The sequence below is a fragment of the Diadema antillarum genome, unplaced genomic scaffold, assembly GCF_040938485.1.
Source record: "Diadema antillarum isolate AM-2024a unplaced genomic scaffold, OU_Dant_1.0 seq00001013_RagTag, whole genome shotgun sequence".
NCBI classification, from domain to species: Eukaryota; Metazoa; Echinodermata; class Echinoidea; order Diadematoida; family Diadematidae; genus Diadema; species Diadema antillarum.
The window spans coordinates 214,381-230,956 of record NW_027271849.1 but is presented as its reverse complement, the minus strand read 5'-3'; the positions used below and the strand labels follow the sequence as shown (position 1 = coordinate 230,956).

The following is a 16,576-nucleotide window of genomic DNA, read 5'->3' as shown; positions in this document are numbered from 1 at the left end:
TTTGATCAGTTCTCAATGTGTTGGAGTCATCTTCAAAACAAACTGCGTTTGAAGAGGTACTGTCTGTGAAATAAAGATCGCAAATTACTCCAATTTCTACATATCATGGAACATGAGCACACTTACTTGACATCGTTGAGAGCATGCTAAAGATAACATACATAACCATGAGTATCTTTTTAGGTAGACCAAGTGCTTTATAAGAGCCCACTATCATTATTATCATCATCATCATTATTAATGATAGCTATTATTGTAATCATAATCATACTGGACATGGTAGAGCAACATTGCTGGTAAATATGACATCCCCTTACTTGCTCGAGGTTGCTGTTCACTTCAATGCCCCGTACATCCCTGAGAGCGTCGTAGAGTGGCGAGTTTGGCAGCCAGGCCAGCGACTCCACGATCTGTGTCTCCGTGTGGTGAAGATGCTGTCAGAAAAAGAAATAATCTACCTGTAAAGTCTTACTGATCTCTGAATGGAATATTACCAGTGCATCTACATTGCCCCTCTTGGAGCATAATCCACCTATACAAATACATCCACAGGACTGTATCAAATTACAAGCACGTTTAATGTCCTGTCAAAAGAATTCATAGGTTGACTGCAATCTGGTAATGATTGACATGCAGTGTGCTTTTGCTGTTTTGGTATGAGTGTGTAAATGACATGCTATGTTTATGTGCACATATATACACATACTGGTCTAAATACATATAATTTGCAGACACCATGAACTTCTGTAATGATGCATATAGCTTTTATACATGCATATCACTTTACACATTTTGAGATGATTATGCATGGTAATATTATCACCACTAATATTCTTCTACTAGAATTTTTGCATCGTATTTGTCTACCTTATTATGGGTAGACCAAATTATCAATTTAAGGGGAAAAAAAACACATAAATACAAACACCACTTTTTAAACACATGGGTTTCTCAGAAACAATCATCAGTAAACTCAAATTATTATTATTTTTTATTCATATAATAATATATGTTTTTGAGACCTGCATGGGATGAAATGTAGTACAGACGTAATGTGACAGAACAGACTTCACACAAGTCATCATACAGTCATCATACCAGTTGCCACTGGTCTATAAAGATCATTTTCTTTGTTTTCCTTGAGTGGTGGTCGCAATTTGTAAGTTTGACTGCAGGCATGTAAATCTTCATAGCACTTTTCCAAGCCAAAAGTGGGCCAAAAGAACAAAGTACAGACTCAGCGGGATGATCCATTTCTAACCTTTCGTGCTTCCTCAGTCAGCTTGGGTTCGTCCTTGATGAAACTCTCGATGACCTTGATGAAGTTGTACGGGTGGAGGTCGAAGACGTCCAGTATCCATGGGAATGCCAGTTTGCTGCTACACGCTGACACACCGGGCTGTAATGGGGAGGCTGAGAGTGTGGAAAAACGAAGATCGGAAACAGGTGTAAAGAGAAAATGGTGCAAGATATACATGATAAACAGGCGTTAGAAGCTATGAATTGGAGATTCTGGTAACAGCAGATCTCAAGGTACTCCTGGATATATATGCACTATCCCTGCAGGTGACACATTTTGGTTTGAAAAGATAAAGGTACAATATCTTCTCCGAAAATATGTTAATACCCAACACCACCATAAAAAAGCAAATAGGCTCCAATTATTAACAGAATGGGGTATGAACTTTATGGTCAAAATTCAGCCAAAATGAGCATGACATAAATCCTTCATTGTTTGTTTGTTTTTGTTTTTTTTTAAGTCTTGGCTCCAAACAGTGATCCGAATCACTACCAAAATTTAATTATCTGTTTCTTGTGTCAAGATTAACTTTTTGAGTTATTGTGCAAACAGATACACAGACAGACAAATAGACAAACTAACTCCGATAAAAATACAACCTCCCTGTCAGAGGTAATAACAACAAATCAATGACTCAATGCTGATACTTACTTGTGTACGTTACCATGACAATCTCCACACAGCAGGCCAGCAGCGAACGGTGAAAGGCATCGTTGTTGAGCAGGTTCGAGAAATCAGATGTAGACAAACGTTTTTCCTCCTACAATTGAGAAACAGTCACAAAGAAATACAACATGAGTGTGAAGATAGAGTGATGATGATGGAATGAATCCCCGGCAGAATTTCCATCGGAGACTTGCCATGAAGTGATGTAACATGAAGTGACTTGGAAGTTTTGCCAGTTGGAACACACACAGCTGCAAACTAACATTAAAAAAAAAATTAATCCATGCCTTTAATTTTGTTGATACCCAGTACTACTACAAGGGTAACTTCCATAAATGCATAAAATCTTTTCTGATTTAGAGCAGGTGCATGAAATGTACACAGAATAAAATCTGTTTTGTTGCTATTTTCACACATAAGTGAAATTGAAAGAAAGCTTTTCAGTAATGGAGGCAACAAATAGAGCATTAACTATGCTACCCTTCACCGAGAAAGAGCAGCATCTGCAATGTAATCTAAAAGCAGATACTGTAAAAGTGGATACAGTGCACTCCCGTTATAACGAACATGGTTATAACGAAGTAGAAATTTGGGCCGTAACATTGTCCACTTTATGTATTTTTATCGTTTATTTGTTCGGTTATAATAAAATTTCGATATAACGAAAGAAAACTGCCAATCCCGATGACTTCATTATAATGGGATTCCACTGTATTTTCGCACAACTAATTTTTTTTTTTTTCGCTCAGCCAGGTAAGAAAAAGTTTGTATGTTTTTGATTCCGCAGAATCAAGACATCAGCTACTGGACCATACAGAGAGCTAACACATCCGGGTGTTTTTATTTTCGCGCTAGTTTCTGGTTGCGCGAAAAGCACAAAAATTTCCATTTTTACAGTACTGTATTTTTCTGGGGGGTGAGTATAGTTTCAGTGCACCTGCACTTTCTTACCTTGATTAGCATGGCTTCCATGATGCGGTAATAGAGTCGCAAGCCCTGATCAAATCTTGTGCACGCCAACTCTGAGGCCTGGACCCCAATCACACCCACGTAGTGGCCTACAAACAGCTCCTTCAGCTTTTCAGTCCGCTGCTTGATGGCCAGCTCTGGGTTGACTGAGCAGCTCTTTCAGGAAACAAACAAAATCAAACAATAACATAAGATTAGTGAAAACATGTCGTATGTATTCATATTCCTTAAAACAAAAAGGTATCAAAGTTTAGATTTTGTTAAATACAAAAGACTAATCTCGAATTCCAGGTGCACTTGCATGTGCAGTGGCAAAAACGTGTATACTATATGTGCCATATATTTAGCCAGTCTAAATTTTTGCGAATTGGGACTTCCCGACGATTGTGTAAGTGGTTAAATTCACTATCGTGGAGTTTAGTACTGAATGGAGAGATGTATACTTGCACTTCACATTCATATCGGGATCAAAGTCCATATTTTTGCGCGTCTTTAAATTTGGGAATAACACCTGACTCGCGAAATTCGCAAAAATAAAAATGTCGCGAAATATTCAGCGTATACAGTAGCAGATGAAATCAGAAATAGGCTACAGGTATATTTTCATGATGAAGAAAGGACCAAAATGATGCATATTCAAGATTTTAACTCAATTGACTCCCTAATGATTTGAAATACTGCAACAAGATAAAACACGAATTGCTCCCCGAGACAAAATTTTACAGGAATTGGAAAAGATTTTGTAATTAAGGGATTTTGTGGAATACCCTTCACATAGTCTCGTGGCATTGGCCCCAGACTTACCTCAAAGTATCTGACAAGCACATCTGAAGGAGTGTTTCTGGCACCGGAAAGAAGGCTCTTCAATGCTTGAACTGTGGTTATTGCTCTCCTATAAACAAAATCAGAACATTACATCTTATTATAGAATGGCAATCGGTCGAGAGCTGTGTGTTGATTTTTACTGGCTGCATGCTGCCTCAAGGAGGACGGCCACTGTAAACATGTTATCGCACACTAAGCAATCTTTCGCGCACTAAGTAAGAGACACCTTACTGGATAGAAAACCATGCATCCAGCAATTACTGGAGGCATGGTTTTCGAAGTACTGGATACACAGTTTTCATCTATGGCAAGGCAAGAGGAAATATATCCAGTAAATTTTCTATCAGGTCTAAATATGATCAAAAAATTGATTTCTGGCAAGAAAATTGTCCCCCATTTCATGAAACAGATGATATCCGTCTTTTCCTGCGTAAGTCAGAATAGTGTGCATGTGGTAACTATGGATTCAAGCTGAAATCCACTTGGCTTCACCTCGTGGGTAAAGTATTCCATAGTTATCTTACGCACACAATACCAATTGAGGAACTAAGACCTCTGCATTTTTTGTATACTAACATTCCGAAGAATCTCAAGCATCTTTGGTTTATTTTACTCACTCATTGAAGCAAACTTGAAGGAAGAGTGGAATGGCACTCTAAAATTTCTCAAAGAAATCCCTCACCTGACCGGTGTGAGGAAGACTTGGCCACTGACCGTAGAGTCAGGGGACGGAGGCACAGACTGGACGACAGACTTCCCTGGAGTGACCAGCGTCGGGTCATAGGTCAAGAAGCCAACTTCGTCAATATCGCCCGCTGCGTGGTATATCTGCCGATAGTTGGCCTCGAGAAATTCAAGCTGAAAGGAGCAAATGTGGGATTATTATTTATGCAGATGAAAGGCAACTTGCCACAAATCTACTGGGGGTGCACCACAATATGTCATTCATCTTATTTCATCTATAAATATTATCAGAATGTTCATCACTTCAGTGATAAAGATAATATCAAGGAGGGGAGAAACAAGACCTGAAAGCTGCTAGAAGTAAAAAAATTTCCTGAGGCATATAGGAAAGAGTACAGTTTGGTGTGAAATGGTATCTGCCTCCTTTTAATGCAGTAGCCTTTGGGTTTATGCCAGGTTTAGTGAGTGCGTGTGTGTCACACACTAACACACTGCTATAGCTTCTGACCATCCGAGCATTGAGAATTTAGGGTTTCTGGGACGAACATTGAACTAGGGCTTTCTATAGCTCAGTCGGTAGAGCACCGGGCTAGCATTCCGGAGGTCTCGGGTTCGACTCCCGATGGAATCCCATTTTCTTTGCTCATTTTTCCACAAATAAAATATTAAGGCCTCACAAAATATACCGCTCTTTTTGTGTGTTTTTAAATTCACAAAAGCATCCACCTTACTAAATTTACAAATTATATCATAAACACCTTAAAAAACATACCATGTAAACAGCAGTTCAGATAATAAAGCTCTTTACTTTTAAACAAATATCAAATTTTCTTATTTTTCCAGCCACATGCCCTCTCTTATATGGAGGGTTTTTTAGTTTTTGTTTTTCTTTCTTTCATATCTGTAAGTAACTTTGTGACACTTAAAAATCGAGGTCAAGTATGGAGATGGTTTTGATTTTCTTTCTTACTTTTGGGAAGCTCTCCACATCTTGGTGGGTGTCCTCCCTGGGGATGTCTTCGATGAAGTGTACAAACATACTGTTCTTCACCATGGCTACGTCCGAGACGTCCTTCTCACACCCTGCTTCCCGGCAGACTGTCCTGAGGAGACTTGTCTCTTCGGACTCTACGTCGTAACGTGGTGAGCCTTATATGGGGGTAAAACGAGGCAAAGCTCAAAGTTAGTTGTCAACCTTTGACCTGGCCTTTATCAGGATTTTGTCAAACCAGCATAAAAATGATGACAAAAAGAAACAAGGCAAAGCTGAAAGTCTTATTGTTAACCTTATCTTCATGAGCTTTTTAGTCAGTCATGTAGAGAAATGATTACAAAAATAACACATAATGTGTAAACTGCTGGAATTTAAATGTACTTTACACAGAATTACCAAGTATTTTGAAAAAAAAAAATGCTGACCCATGAGTTACATACAAAGAAAGTAATGTAAAAATGTAAAGAACAAAGAAATCACAGATTGCCTGAGAATAATTCACTTGAGGTTACTCATGAGGTTAATGCCACCTCTTAAAAGATGAGATAAAAATAACTGCATATCTAGATTGACTGTATTAGTTTTTGGTTGTTGTTGTTTGTTTGTTTGTTTTTTACCTGAAATGATTATCCTTTAAATTTTAATATACACAGTTATCTACATTATAAAACCCAGCTGTTTTGGTGAACAGCTCCAGTGCAAGATCCAGTTTGAGAAAAAAACAACAACAAACAAACAAATCAGAAAATGTTTGTACTCACTGTATCTACTTGTGATGAGAAATAATTAAATGTTGGAATCTTCTAATTATGAACAAACATGCTTCAGTTGGCATTCCACCCATCTATAAGACTTGGAGGGGGTCAAATTGACCCTCCTAGCTAAAGACAACAACAACAACAACAACAACAACAACAAAAGGATTTAAATAGGCCCCAATGGACAGGGTTGGACTGTAGGAGAGTGTCCGGTGCATTGACGTGATAACTTACTGAAGGCGTCCTTGATGGTGAAAGGGAGGGCTCGGCTCAGTGTGAACTCCAGGCAGCAGAGCATGATTTGTAGAGACAAAACCAGTTCATGGCACTCACTCAGCAGTGTCCCTACAGGTGTGAAGGGAGAAATCACCAAGACTAGCAATGTCGGAACAGAAAACTGAAACGGTATATTGTAAAACCAGAAATGTTAGTGTGCATTTTAATTTTGCAATTTTGCGAGTCAAGATTTGCAAAGTCAAAATGCATGCGAAATTTCTTGTCTACACTTTATGCATTGAATGCCAGTAGCACTTTGCAAAAATTTCATGCCGTGAAAAAGGCTGCCGGTTCCAATTACCCAAAATTTCTCGCTTTCTAGTAGTTGTCTTGTTGTTCGTTGTTTGTGCTGCATACAGCCATGTTTGGGGGAAAAAAAATGTCAGCATTTTGATGCATAAAAGAAATTATGCAGCGGAAAGGTAGTTCAGCTTTTCTTTAATAGTTGTCAAGCAAGCCAAATACAGTGAGATAGATTGCAATGATGTGAAGTATACATGGGAGGCAATTTGTCAATGTCAAAGCTGACACACCCACCTTTGGCAAGCAGATATAGCAACCAGCAGATTCTTCTCTTGTCATGTGACAACTCACATGACCCATTGTCACATGACGATGAGATCTCATCAGGTGACTTGAACAGCTTCTTGAACAGCCTGTAGTGTATGCAAACAGACAGATAAGAATAAAACAATTTGCCAAATGCACACTTCAAGAAAAACATACTATAAAAAGCTACCACAGTCAATGTCAATGGATTAAAGATGTCACATTTACCATGACATTTAGTCGCTATAAAATGAGATGATATTCTCGTTTTTCTTTCTCTTTCACTTCTACGATACAGTGTATTACCATGCTCTCACTCATTTTCTTTCTGAAGGCATTTGATGATTAACACTCAAAAGACCTTGGTGTCTCTAGGTTGTTGCCAGTATGGATACGATCGCTGCATGTGAGGAATGATGTAACCAGCCAATGACAGCCTTATCAGTTATTCATCATGAAAGTTCTCACAAGTATGATGAAAGCTTCCCCATCGAGTAGCACTTTTGGGGTTTATATCCAATTAAGTTACACTGGCCCAAAATGATAAATTTTGTCACCCCAGGGTCATTTGGTCAATTTTTCCTTTGTTACACGCCATAACCAGGATGAGGGGATTGAGAATTAGATTTAGGGATTAAAGCTAGGATTACAGTTTAGGATATGGATTTATTTGCAAGCTGGGTTAATTCCATGAAAGCTTTCAAGGATATGCATTACAAGTATTCAGGAATAAAGCAAACAAGGGTGAGATCAACATGGATAATGATAAGTCCTGGTCAGTGATAGAAGTACAAGAATCTGGTAAAGTCTTAATTCAGACCAACATACGTAAAGTACAGGAAACACACAAGCAAGGATAGGAAACAAGCAAAACTTCTGTAGATTTTTTTTTTTTTTTTTTGGGGGGGATGGGAAAATTGACTGAACATATAAGATTACAAGCATATCTTGCTGAAAGCTTTAATATGAAAGCAGCCAACTGACAAAAATCTAGGCATGATTGGTAAACGAAAAGGCATGTGACGACTGTTCGAAGAACAGGTCACCTGATCAGCAAATCGAAATGGCTGACCAGGTCACATGACCATGATGTCTCTTGCAAACATTCACAACTAAATGCTCTTTCAAGGACTTCCAAAGAGAATCTGAGACTTTACTCACATCTCAAATTTGTCAAAGACGTACAGACTGATGAGATATTTCTGCTTGAGAGACATCAGGCTCGATTTGACTGTATCGCTGAGTCCAAACAGATCACTCATGTTTTTCATCGATTCAAAGAACGTCTTGATACTGCAACGAGAGAGAAGGACAGAGTGATTTTAATTTCTGATCACTGCTTATCATGAAATCACGTAACACAGGAAACTTCGCAATGTGGGAAAGTATACCTTTGCACAATACAGTAACATATTTCAACCAGGAAACACTACTGTTTTGCACAGTCCAAATGCCTCTCCAAGTTCTACACTAATGATGTCACAGATACATCGGAAATACACAATATTTTCATATTGCAAAATTCAGACAAAACTGAAAAATACTGCCTATCATATCTGTCACCATATTGGCACACACACACACACACACACACACACAGACACACACATAAACTCACCTCTCAGTTCACAAAATCATTTGCTTCATTTACCTCATCTTTCTACCAAATGAATACTCTTTCTTGAAGTCTGTTTAATCTAAATCTTATCTATTCCTTGCAAATACGGGATGAGCGAGTTGGTATGCTCACTTCAGGTTCGCTGAATGCAACAGCTGAGAGACTGTTGGAAGTTGAGAAGGCTCAGGGGCTATCTGTCCACTCGATGCAGGTGCCCCCTTTCTGCAGACAAGCATGAAATGAAGTGAATATGAAAAAAAAAAAATCAAAGTTAGCAGCCTGTTAGTTCTCATCTCAAATATTAGCCTAATTCACTTGCAACAACCACTTGACATGAGAGCTATGACAAGCCCTGACTTTTTCCGATCAAACTGGTCTCTAGCATCACAGACGTAAGCATAGGATGGTAAATTATTTTCGCTGGCAGCGACAGGCTTTGTTTTTCTTTACTTATTTCTTTAGAAGCAAAGTAGAGAGAAAGAAATATACAGTCAACCTCCTCTACATAACTGAAATCCAAAAGGGACCAGAGAAAATCCTTCAACCTATGTAAATTTTGACTTACACAATAAAATTGACATGTCTATGCTAAACCGGAGTAGAATTTTTCATCAACTCGGCCGATTTTTCCTTTTGTGCGAGGTTGACTGCACATAAAACATCAACAGCACTAAAGCATGCATGTCAAACAAGTGGCTCAAAGCAGATTGCATTCACAACTATCAGTGACAATAAACACGATAGAAAACATATACCATAATCACATCACGACTGACTTTATACGATCATAAACCTGGAATTCTTCATTCAGAAAGCTAGTTTTAGGTTTGCCTGATGTAGCAACATCCAAATGCATACGAACTAGATTCAAGGTTTACGGAATGAAAAATAGACAAATGACATGGCATGTTACTAGGTCTTCATTAGAAAACAGGACTACTGATGAATTTACAAGTGTAATATACACTTGCACACTGATGACTAAAAAGACAGGTTTTCTATGATACCCCTTTAAACTTGTGCACTTTTTTCCACATTACTTGATTCACAAAGAAGACAATGTCAAGAGCTGACCAAAGGTTTCCCTGCTGGTCTACATGTATGCATTGAATTTTAGCCCATTGAGGATGAGTCCCAAGTATACTTGGGCAGGTGTCTGTGGGAAATGCGTGTCGTAGCAGAATCAGCCCGTCCTCAACGGGTCAAAGAGTAATTCTGCATTGAATCTTTGACACATGCTTTCAAGAGCTAGATTTGTAGATGCAATGTGGTGACATTGGGAGGTTCCAAAGAATTTGACTACATAGCCACACTAGATGGCTCGTCACTCACCCATACTTGACATTCACTGTGGCAATATACAAAGCACACACTGCCCAGGTGTTGGCATTTTCCTGCAATGCAAATAAAGCAACAGAAAAGAAATCAGAAACACAAAATCAAAGGTTAATTTTTACAGGGAGAGTGTGCCAACTGCAAAGACATGTTTTGCTTTAGGCTTTCACAAGTATGATTGTTCATTTGATCTATATCACAATAGACCAACTTTTATTTTCACTTCTTTCCTATAATTCTGGGTTATGAAACAAAACCTCATATGATGCCTATGCGGAAAGAAAAACCAAAACAACCAACAACCAAAAACTCAGCAACAAAGACTAAATGCTGTCTATGTGGAATGCATAATCTGAGTACAAATTATCCTTTCAGTTCTATTTGTGTGTGTGTGTGTGCCTGTTACAGTGATACTATCCTACTTTCATTTTTGTATTCTACATATCCTGGCTCAGTCCATCTGGTTAGGTCCACAAACGGCATGATGTCCAGTCAAGAAGGTATCAAATTTTTTTCATTTCACAAGAATGATCATGTCAAATGTGGTTTTGCTGTGTCGACATGAACTTTGCCCCCTGCTATAATATAGTGATGTATGTTTAAAACAGAAATCTTTCATGGATTTGCTGCACCATAAATCAATTTTCTCACCTATGTTGCATGGACATCACATTTATATAACACTGGCAATAAAATCTGGGGTCTGAAATTGCAATACCCATGATGCCTGAGCAGTAAAACTTGGTGGGATACAGCTTTTTTTTTTGACATAATTACTGGCAGATATTTGCTTGGTTTTAATAAGGGCTGGATTTTGATTTCTAGTGTCACAAAAGATGACCCAACCCAGACCTCCCAACTTTTCCAACTGAAAAATAGGGATTATCTGGCTCAAAAGTAGGAAAGAAAGAGCAGTTTCCATAGGAGTGTGAAGTAAAATTATCAAGAAAAATAGGAGACTCCAATTGAAACAAGAGCTGGGAATGGTCAAAATTCAGATTCTCTCCTCCAAATGCAGAATGGTTGGGAGGTCTGCCAACCCCATGGACCGACTCATCTGTTAACTTTGAAGCCCAACAGACATAGAAGAAGCATAGTGGGAATAGGCTTTTGAAGAACACAGGAATTCTCATTAATTTTCCACGCTCTTCTAAAGGGATGGTACAGTATTGGTGGAGATGAAAATTAGGCTTTTAAATTTTTGCGAGATACCAAGAAAACACTTATGATATAGTACAGAGTATACCGTTCTAAGAGGAATTCAAAGTTTATTTGATGAAAATCGGGTTTGGAATGACTGAAACATCCAAAAACAAAGTAAAACAAAGCGATCGTAATAAAGTGTGGGTCCGACACTTTATCAGAATCGCTCTTTTTTTTTGATATCTCAGCCATTTTAAAACCAATTTTCATCAAATAAACGTTGAATTCCTCATAGAATTACATGCTCTTTCATATTTCAAAAGAGGTTTCTCATTATCTCACCCAAAAAATGTTAGAAACCTGAAATTAGGTCTCAGCCAAAACTATACGATCCCTTTAATACAATATTTGCAACCAAAAAAAAGGGAGTTTTACATTAATGGAAGCTTCATCTTTTCTGAAAAAAAAATCCCAACAAACATCTAACAGTTTGCAGTTGTGATTATGTTCTGTTTCATATCAGTAAAACCAAGCAAAACTCTGATATGTACTGTATACGCCATATATTTCGCGAATCGGGAATTCCCGACAATTTTGCGAGTGATTAAATTCGCGATCGTGGAGTCCTGTACTGAACGGAGAAATGTACATGCAAACGTCACATCCACATCAGGATCAGAGTTAATATTTTCACGTGTCTTTAATTTCGCAAATAGCACCTGACTCGCGAAATTCACGAAAACAAAAAACCTCGCGAAATATTCGGGGTATACAGTACCTTGCTGGATGATATTCCAAACCCCCAACAGCTTTAAGGTACTCTCAGCATTGTGAAAAAATAGACTGAAAATCACTCCATCTCATTGGCATTGTATCTTTAAGATTTCAAGAAATGATGAAGTGTTCAGTATACTGACTAAACATACTCAAACTACTCATTGTTTATTACCTTAAATTCAGGCTTTTCAGAGGCTACACATAATTCGATCAGACTCTGGGCTTGCTCCTGCACAGCAGCACTTGTTGGTGTAGCGAGGCGACTGACGACTTGGGCAATGCACCCATCCATCTCTGAGACTCCGTTCAGCAATGGACAGAAATTCTCTGATGTTCTGTGTGTAATTAAGAAATTGATGACGACACATTAAAAGAAAAAATGATTTACATCATACACACACACAAATTAGTTTATATCTTTGTTGAGTTCATTTAGCACCAATAAGAAAATAGCGATCTCTGATAGCCCTACAGCTATGCCTATACATTTCTCCCCTTAACCTGTATTTATTTTGATATCCACTGCTACTCATGTGCATGTGCTGACTGCAACCAGCCCAAATTCGAAGCGTAAATATGTACAACAGAGAGCGCTCCAGGGTTACTCATTAGCTTGACCTGATAAAAAAAAAAATGCTGCACTATAATGTTAAACTCCCAAGACACACTACCTATGCTGCTATGCAATATGGGCTATTCCCTAACTGTTTGAAATTTGATATGATCACAATGACTGTAGATTTAATGTTAGAGGCCATCTGGAGCAGACATGCAATGCATTTCCTCTTGTCTACTCTACAGTAGGTGTCCAACACATCGACACGGTACATTGAAATTGACACCCCTCTCCCTCTAATTATAGCATTGCACGTAAAGAACAAACTTTCACACATGAGACTACATGCAGTGGTTTTGCATTCTTTACTGGGGATTTGATGATGCCAAAATATTACTGAAAAACCCAATAATATCAAACAAGATCAACAGCAAAACATTGAAACCGTAGATTATGAATATGAATGCACATTGGAAAGCATAACATGCATTTCACACATATTGTCAATACAACTTAGAATAGAAGGTAGGGGTGTTCACTGTCGCGTTGACTGTTGTGTTAGTGTTAGTGTTGGTTTCAAAACTATGATGCGGCGCAACCGAGTGCAACAAACAAAGTAAACATCCCACGTGTTCGAAGCAGTTATCTTGGAGCGTTTACCGCAAATCACATTTTCAATGCGCGCTTGTGAATTCAGAGTACCGGATACCGGTAATTCTAAATGTAAGTTAAAGTATCTATTGATTAAAAAAAAAAAAACATCGTCATTAGTAGGACCCTAGGCCCTAATTTCACCATATCGATTCAATCTCTGCAGACGTAACTAAATTAGTAATTTGTCATAAATAGGCCTAACACTTGTATTAACGTAACAGTGACTAACAGTATAGAAAGCTAGATGATTAGTGCAGTTGTTTACAGCCCAGTTGTAGTTACTTGTACCCTCTTTTTAGTTGTATTTATCCAGAGTCGTGAATTATGGACCTCACTTGCACAATGCAGTCAATGAACTCCAACAGTTAACAGAAAAAAACAGAATACAAAACAAGATTCCATGACAAGATCTACACCATCAGTCCCATGTATTCTTTTTCGTGTTGTGCAGAATGTCTGGCGAATTGTCCTTGCACAAGAAAGTTTGAAAAGTGGCAAAATACACATAGTAAGTAGTGCCTATACGGAAGATATGAACTCTAGATAGTAAACCATTATCATTCAACTGAAATGCGGTCTTAGAGATCTAAAAACAGAAAAATATTTTCATAATAGTTGATATACTTACGAGGATTCCGTTGACTCTATCGCAAGATTAGATTCTCGCTCTGTCTATGATCCGCGCACTCTCTACTGCAGTACGTACGTACACACATACTCTCAGTAGTCTGCTGTAGTCTGAGCACTGGAGCTGGCGCGCTAACTTTTCGCGCGGTACAGTACGTATGAAAAATGAAACTTCATATTCGGCGCGCTACGTATGTTTCGTGCTCGGCGGTGTGTATGTGTATATGTGTGTGTGTGTTGTTTGTGTGTACACGTGTGTGTGTTTCTTTTACTACATACTAACAGTACAGTAAACGAAGTGGATACATGTACAATGTATGTCGAAAGAGATATACATTAATCATCACGTAGAACATTGTGTGTTTGCCACCTCTTATTCCCTATGGCTAATGAAATTTGAAGGGGAAATGATGTCTTTTTTTATTATTGTGCTAAAAATGAATGTCAGAAATTATGCCAGAGGTTTTTCATTTATGGTATGCTATGAGCTAATTCAGCTAGGCCAGAATCTATACAGGCATTATTGATTATGAGATTTTCATGCAATATTTAGATGGATATTTGAGTTTAATTTCCTATCTCTGGTTAATTTTCACCTTAATTGGACAGTTTTACCTCTGGCTCTTTAGATTCTGATGACACTGACCAATAGGCCTATAACACTCTGCAAAAAAAAAAAGAAGAAAGTATTTTTCCCCAGTGGGCCTAAATATTTTTCGAAGAAGGTTTTGATGAAAATCATTGTGTCATATTAGATTGGCTATATTAACCTGGTAGGTTAATACAAAGGGAAATGTTATGGATGTGTAAAACACATTTGTTTTTGTCCTCCAATTAAAGCACAAAAGTAACAATTACAGAAATTGATGTTTTGTCATTCATTTGCAAATGCCCTTCGAGATAGCAATAACAATTCAGACCAATTTAACACAATGAGAGACACGAATAAAAAAGCACAAATAATTTTTCTTTCCATTGTAGGCCTATGCTATTGATCTCTCTATATCCTCAAACAAAAACAAAGTGGGAAACTAAAGGGGGGAAATAAAAATTTCTGTTGAATCAAACTTCAAATGCCACAGGGAGTATCCTAGGCCCTAGCAGCCACATGGACAGAATTTCTTCAGTTCATTCTTTTAATTCAGGGATTTCAGAATTAATGAGACAAAGTCAAGAACCAAATACCAGGGTATATGTCATTTTCAGTTTCCTTAATTTGAAATAACATTTCAAATTTCTACCATTTTTGTTAATTTCTTGCCTCTTTTGATGCCATTTGAATTTGGAATTGACAGAAGATTCTTCATTTTCTTCATTATTTGTTGCCTTTCTTTATCTTTGGGGGCTACAAAGACATAACCAAAAGATCACAGGATGATTTGTGCAAATCAGGTTGTGTTTCTTATCGTGTTGCATTGTCTTTTGTTCTCATTGTTATATGGAAGAGTAGGGCCTGTATACGCATGAATGACAAATTATCCATTTTTGCCATTTTTACTTTTGTGCCTTGGAAGAAAAAACGAATGTGTTCACTCACACATTCAGTTTTCCTTTTTATTGACCTACCAGGTTGATAGCCAAATAAATTACCTTTAACGTGGTATATAAAACATTGATATTTAGCCAAACATTCTATGAAAAATATTTACTTGACAAAGTGTTCACTTTCTTTTCTTGCCGAGTATCATCATGTTGGGCTTAAATACTTCTGGTATTGCTGTTTATTGAGTGGGGCCTACTGACGTGCAGATAGTGTTGTTCAAATCTGCCCAAATTCTGTGAGGTTAAATTATACTAGTAACTGGTCCAGAATGTACAGTTTGTAATTTAGACTCCAAAGTCTGGGCTCCAAATGTATAGTCCTAAATTCATATATAGGCCTATTGTACTTGGTGATGATAGCAATGCAATCTTCATCTCTGCTGTGCCTATGACAACAAACAAGAAATTTTGTCAGAAAAATTCATAATTTACCATTGGGCAGTATAGGCCCCAATGATGGGCAGAAACATTGTGGTCCAGGACACATTTAGATAGGATTATCTGTGAAGGGGTGAATACTGTAAAACCCAAAATCTTTGTGTGCTTTTTAATTTTGCGAATTTTGTGAGAGCCAAGATTTGCAAAATTAAAATGCATGTGAAAGTTCTTTGTGTACACTATATGCATTGAATGCCAGCAGTAATTTGAACCAAAAAAAAATTATCCCGCGAAAAAGGCTATCGGCTCAAATTCACGAAAATTTAATGCCGCAAATATTTCTTGCTTCACATACAGTAGTGTGGAAGTGTAAACAGACTGTGATATAGGCCTACAGTGTATGTGAAAATGGTATACTACATATGACAACAGAAATATCCATGATATATATGCAAGACCTACAGTTGTAAAAACAAAGTTGATTCCCGCAGCACACAAGTACACACATACATAAACACATTTCTTCAACTTAATTTCTTCAACTTAATTTCTAACTTCTGTCTAGTCTTCTTTCTATTTCTGTGTGCGTGTGTGTATGTGTGTGTGTGTGTATGTCTCTGTGTTTCTGTGTGTAATACTTAATAAGTTTAACGCATACACGCAAAAGGTTTGATGGTTATCCAGGCATGTAGGCAGATTGAATTATATATTTATGTGTATCCAAGTCTACTAGTATGCTATGTTTGAAGGAATGTTCACTCATACATGCATCATACCACATGTTTTACACTTCATTGCATGCAAAATACAAGACTAATCAATACGTTCTTTTTTTTTTCAATGACTGTAACGTGCATGAACAGCTTGTTTTGGTTTTTATTATTGAATTCATATTCATAATGCATACATGTACAAAATATAAGAC

General features: G+C 37.6%; 1 protein-coding gene across 1 annotated transcript in view; it reads right to left on the bottom strand.

Moving 5' to 3' along the window:
- LOC139742670 (retinoblastoma-associated protein-like) overlaps positions 1-12,186 on the bottom strand; it is a 37,631-nt gene extending 25,445 nt beyond the window's left edge. Inside the window, exons 1-13 of the mRNA XM_071653200.1 lie at positions 12,067-12,186; positions 9,972-10,033; positions 8,772-8,861; positions 8,183-8,314; positions 7,010-7,128; positions 6,431-6,541; positions 5,415-5,593; positions 4,443-4,618; positions 3,740-3,827; positions 2,918-3,091; positions 1,952-2,060; positions 1,262-1,413; positions 318-434 (exon numbers count right to left, since the gene is read on the bottom strand). Of these exons, the coding sequence (XP_071509301.1) occupies positions 318-434; positions 1,262-1,413; positions 1,952-2,060; positions 2,918-3,091; positions 3,740-3,827; positions 4,443-4,618; positions 5,415-5,593; positions 6,431-6,541; positions 7,010-7,128; positions 8,183-8,314; positions 8,772-8,861; positions 9,972-10,033; positions 12,067-12,186 (1,629 nt within the window). The remainder of the gene's footprint in view (positions 1-317; positions 435-1,261; positions 1,414-1,951; positions 2,061-2,917; positions 3,092-3,739; positions 3,828-4,442; positions 4,619-5,414; positions 5,594-6,430; positions 6,542-7,009; positions 7,129-8,182; positions 8,315-8,771; positions 8,862-9,971; positions 10,034-12,066) is intronic.
- Positions 12,187-16,576: the final 4,390 nt, after the last annotated feature.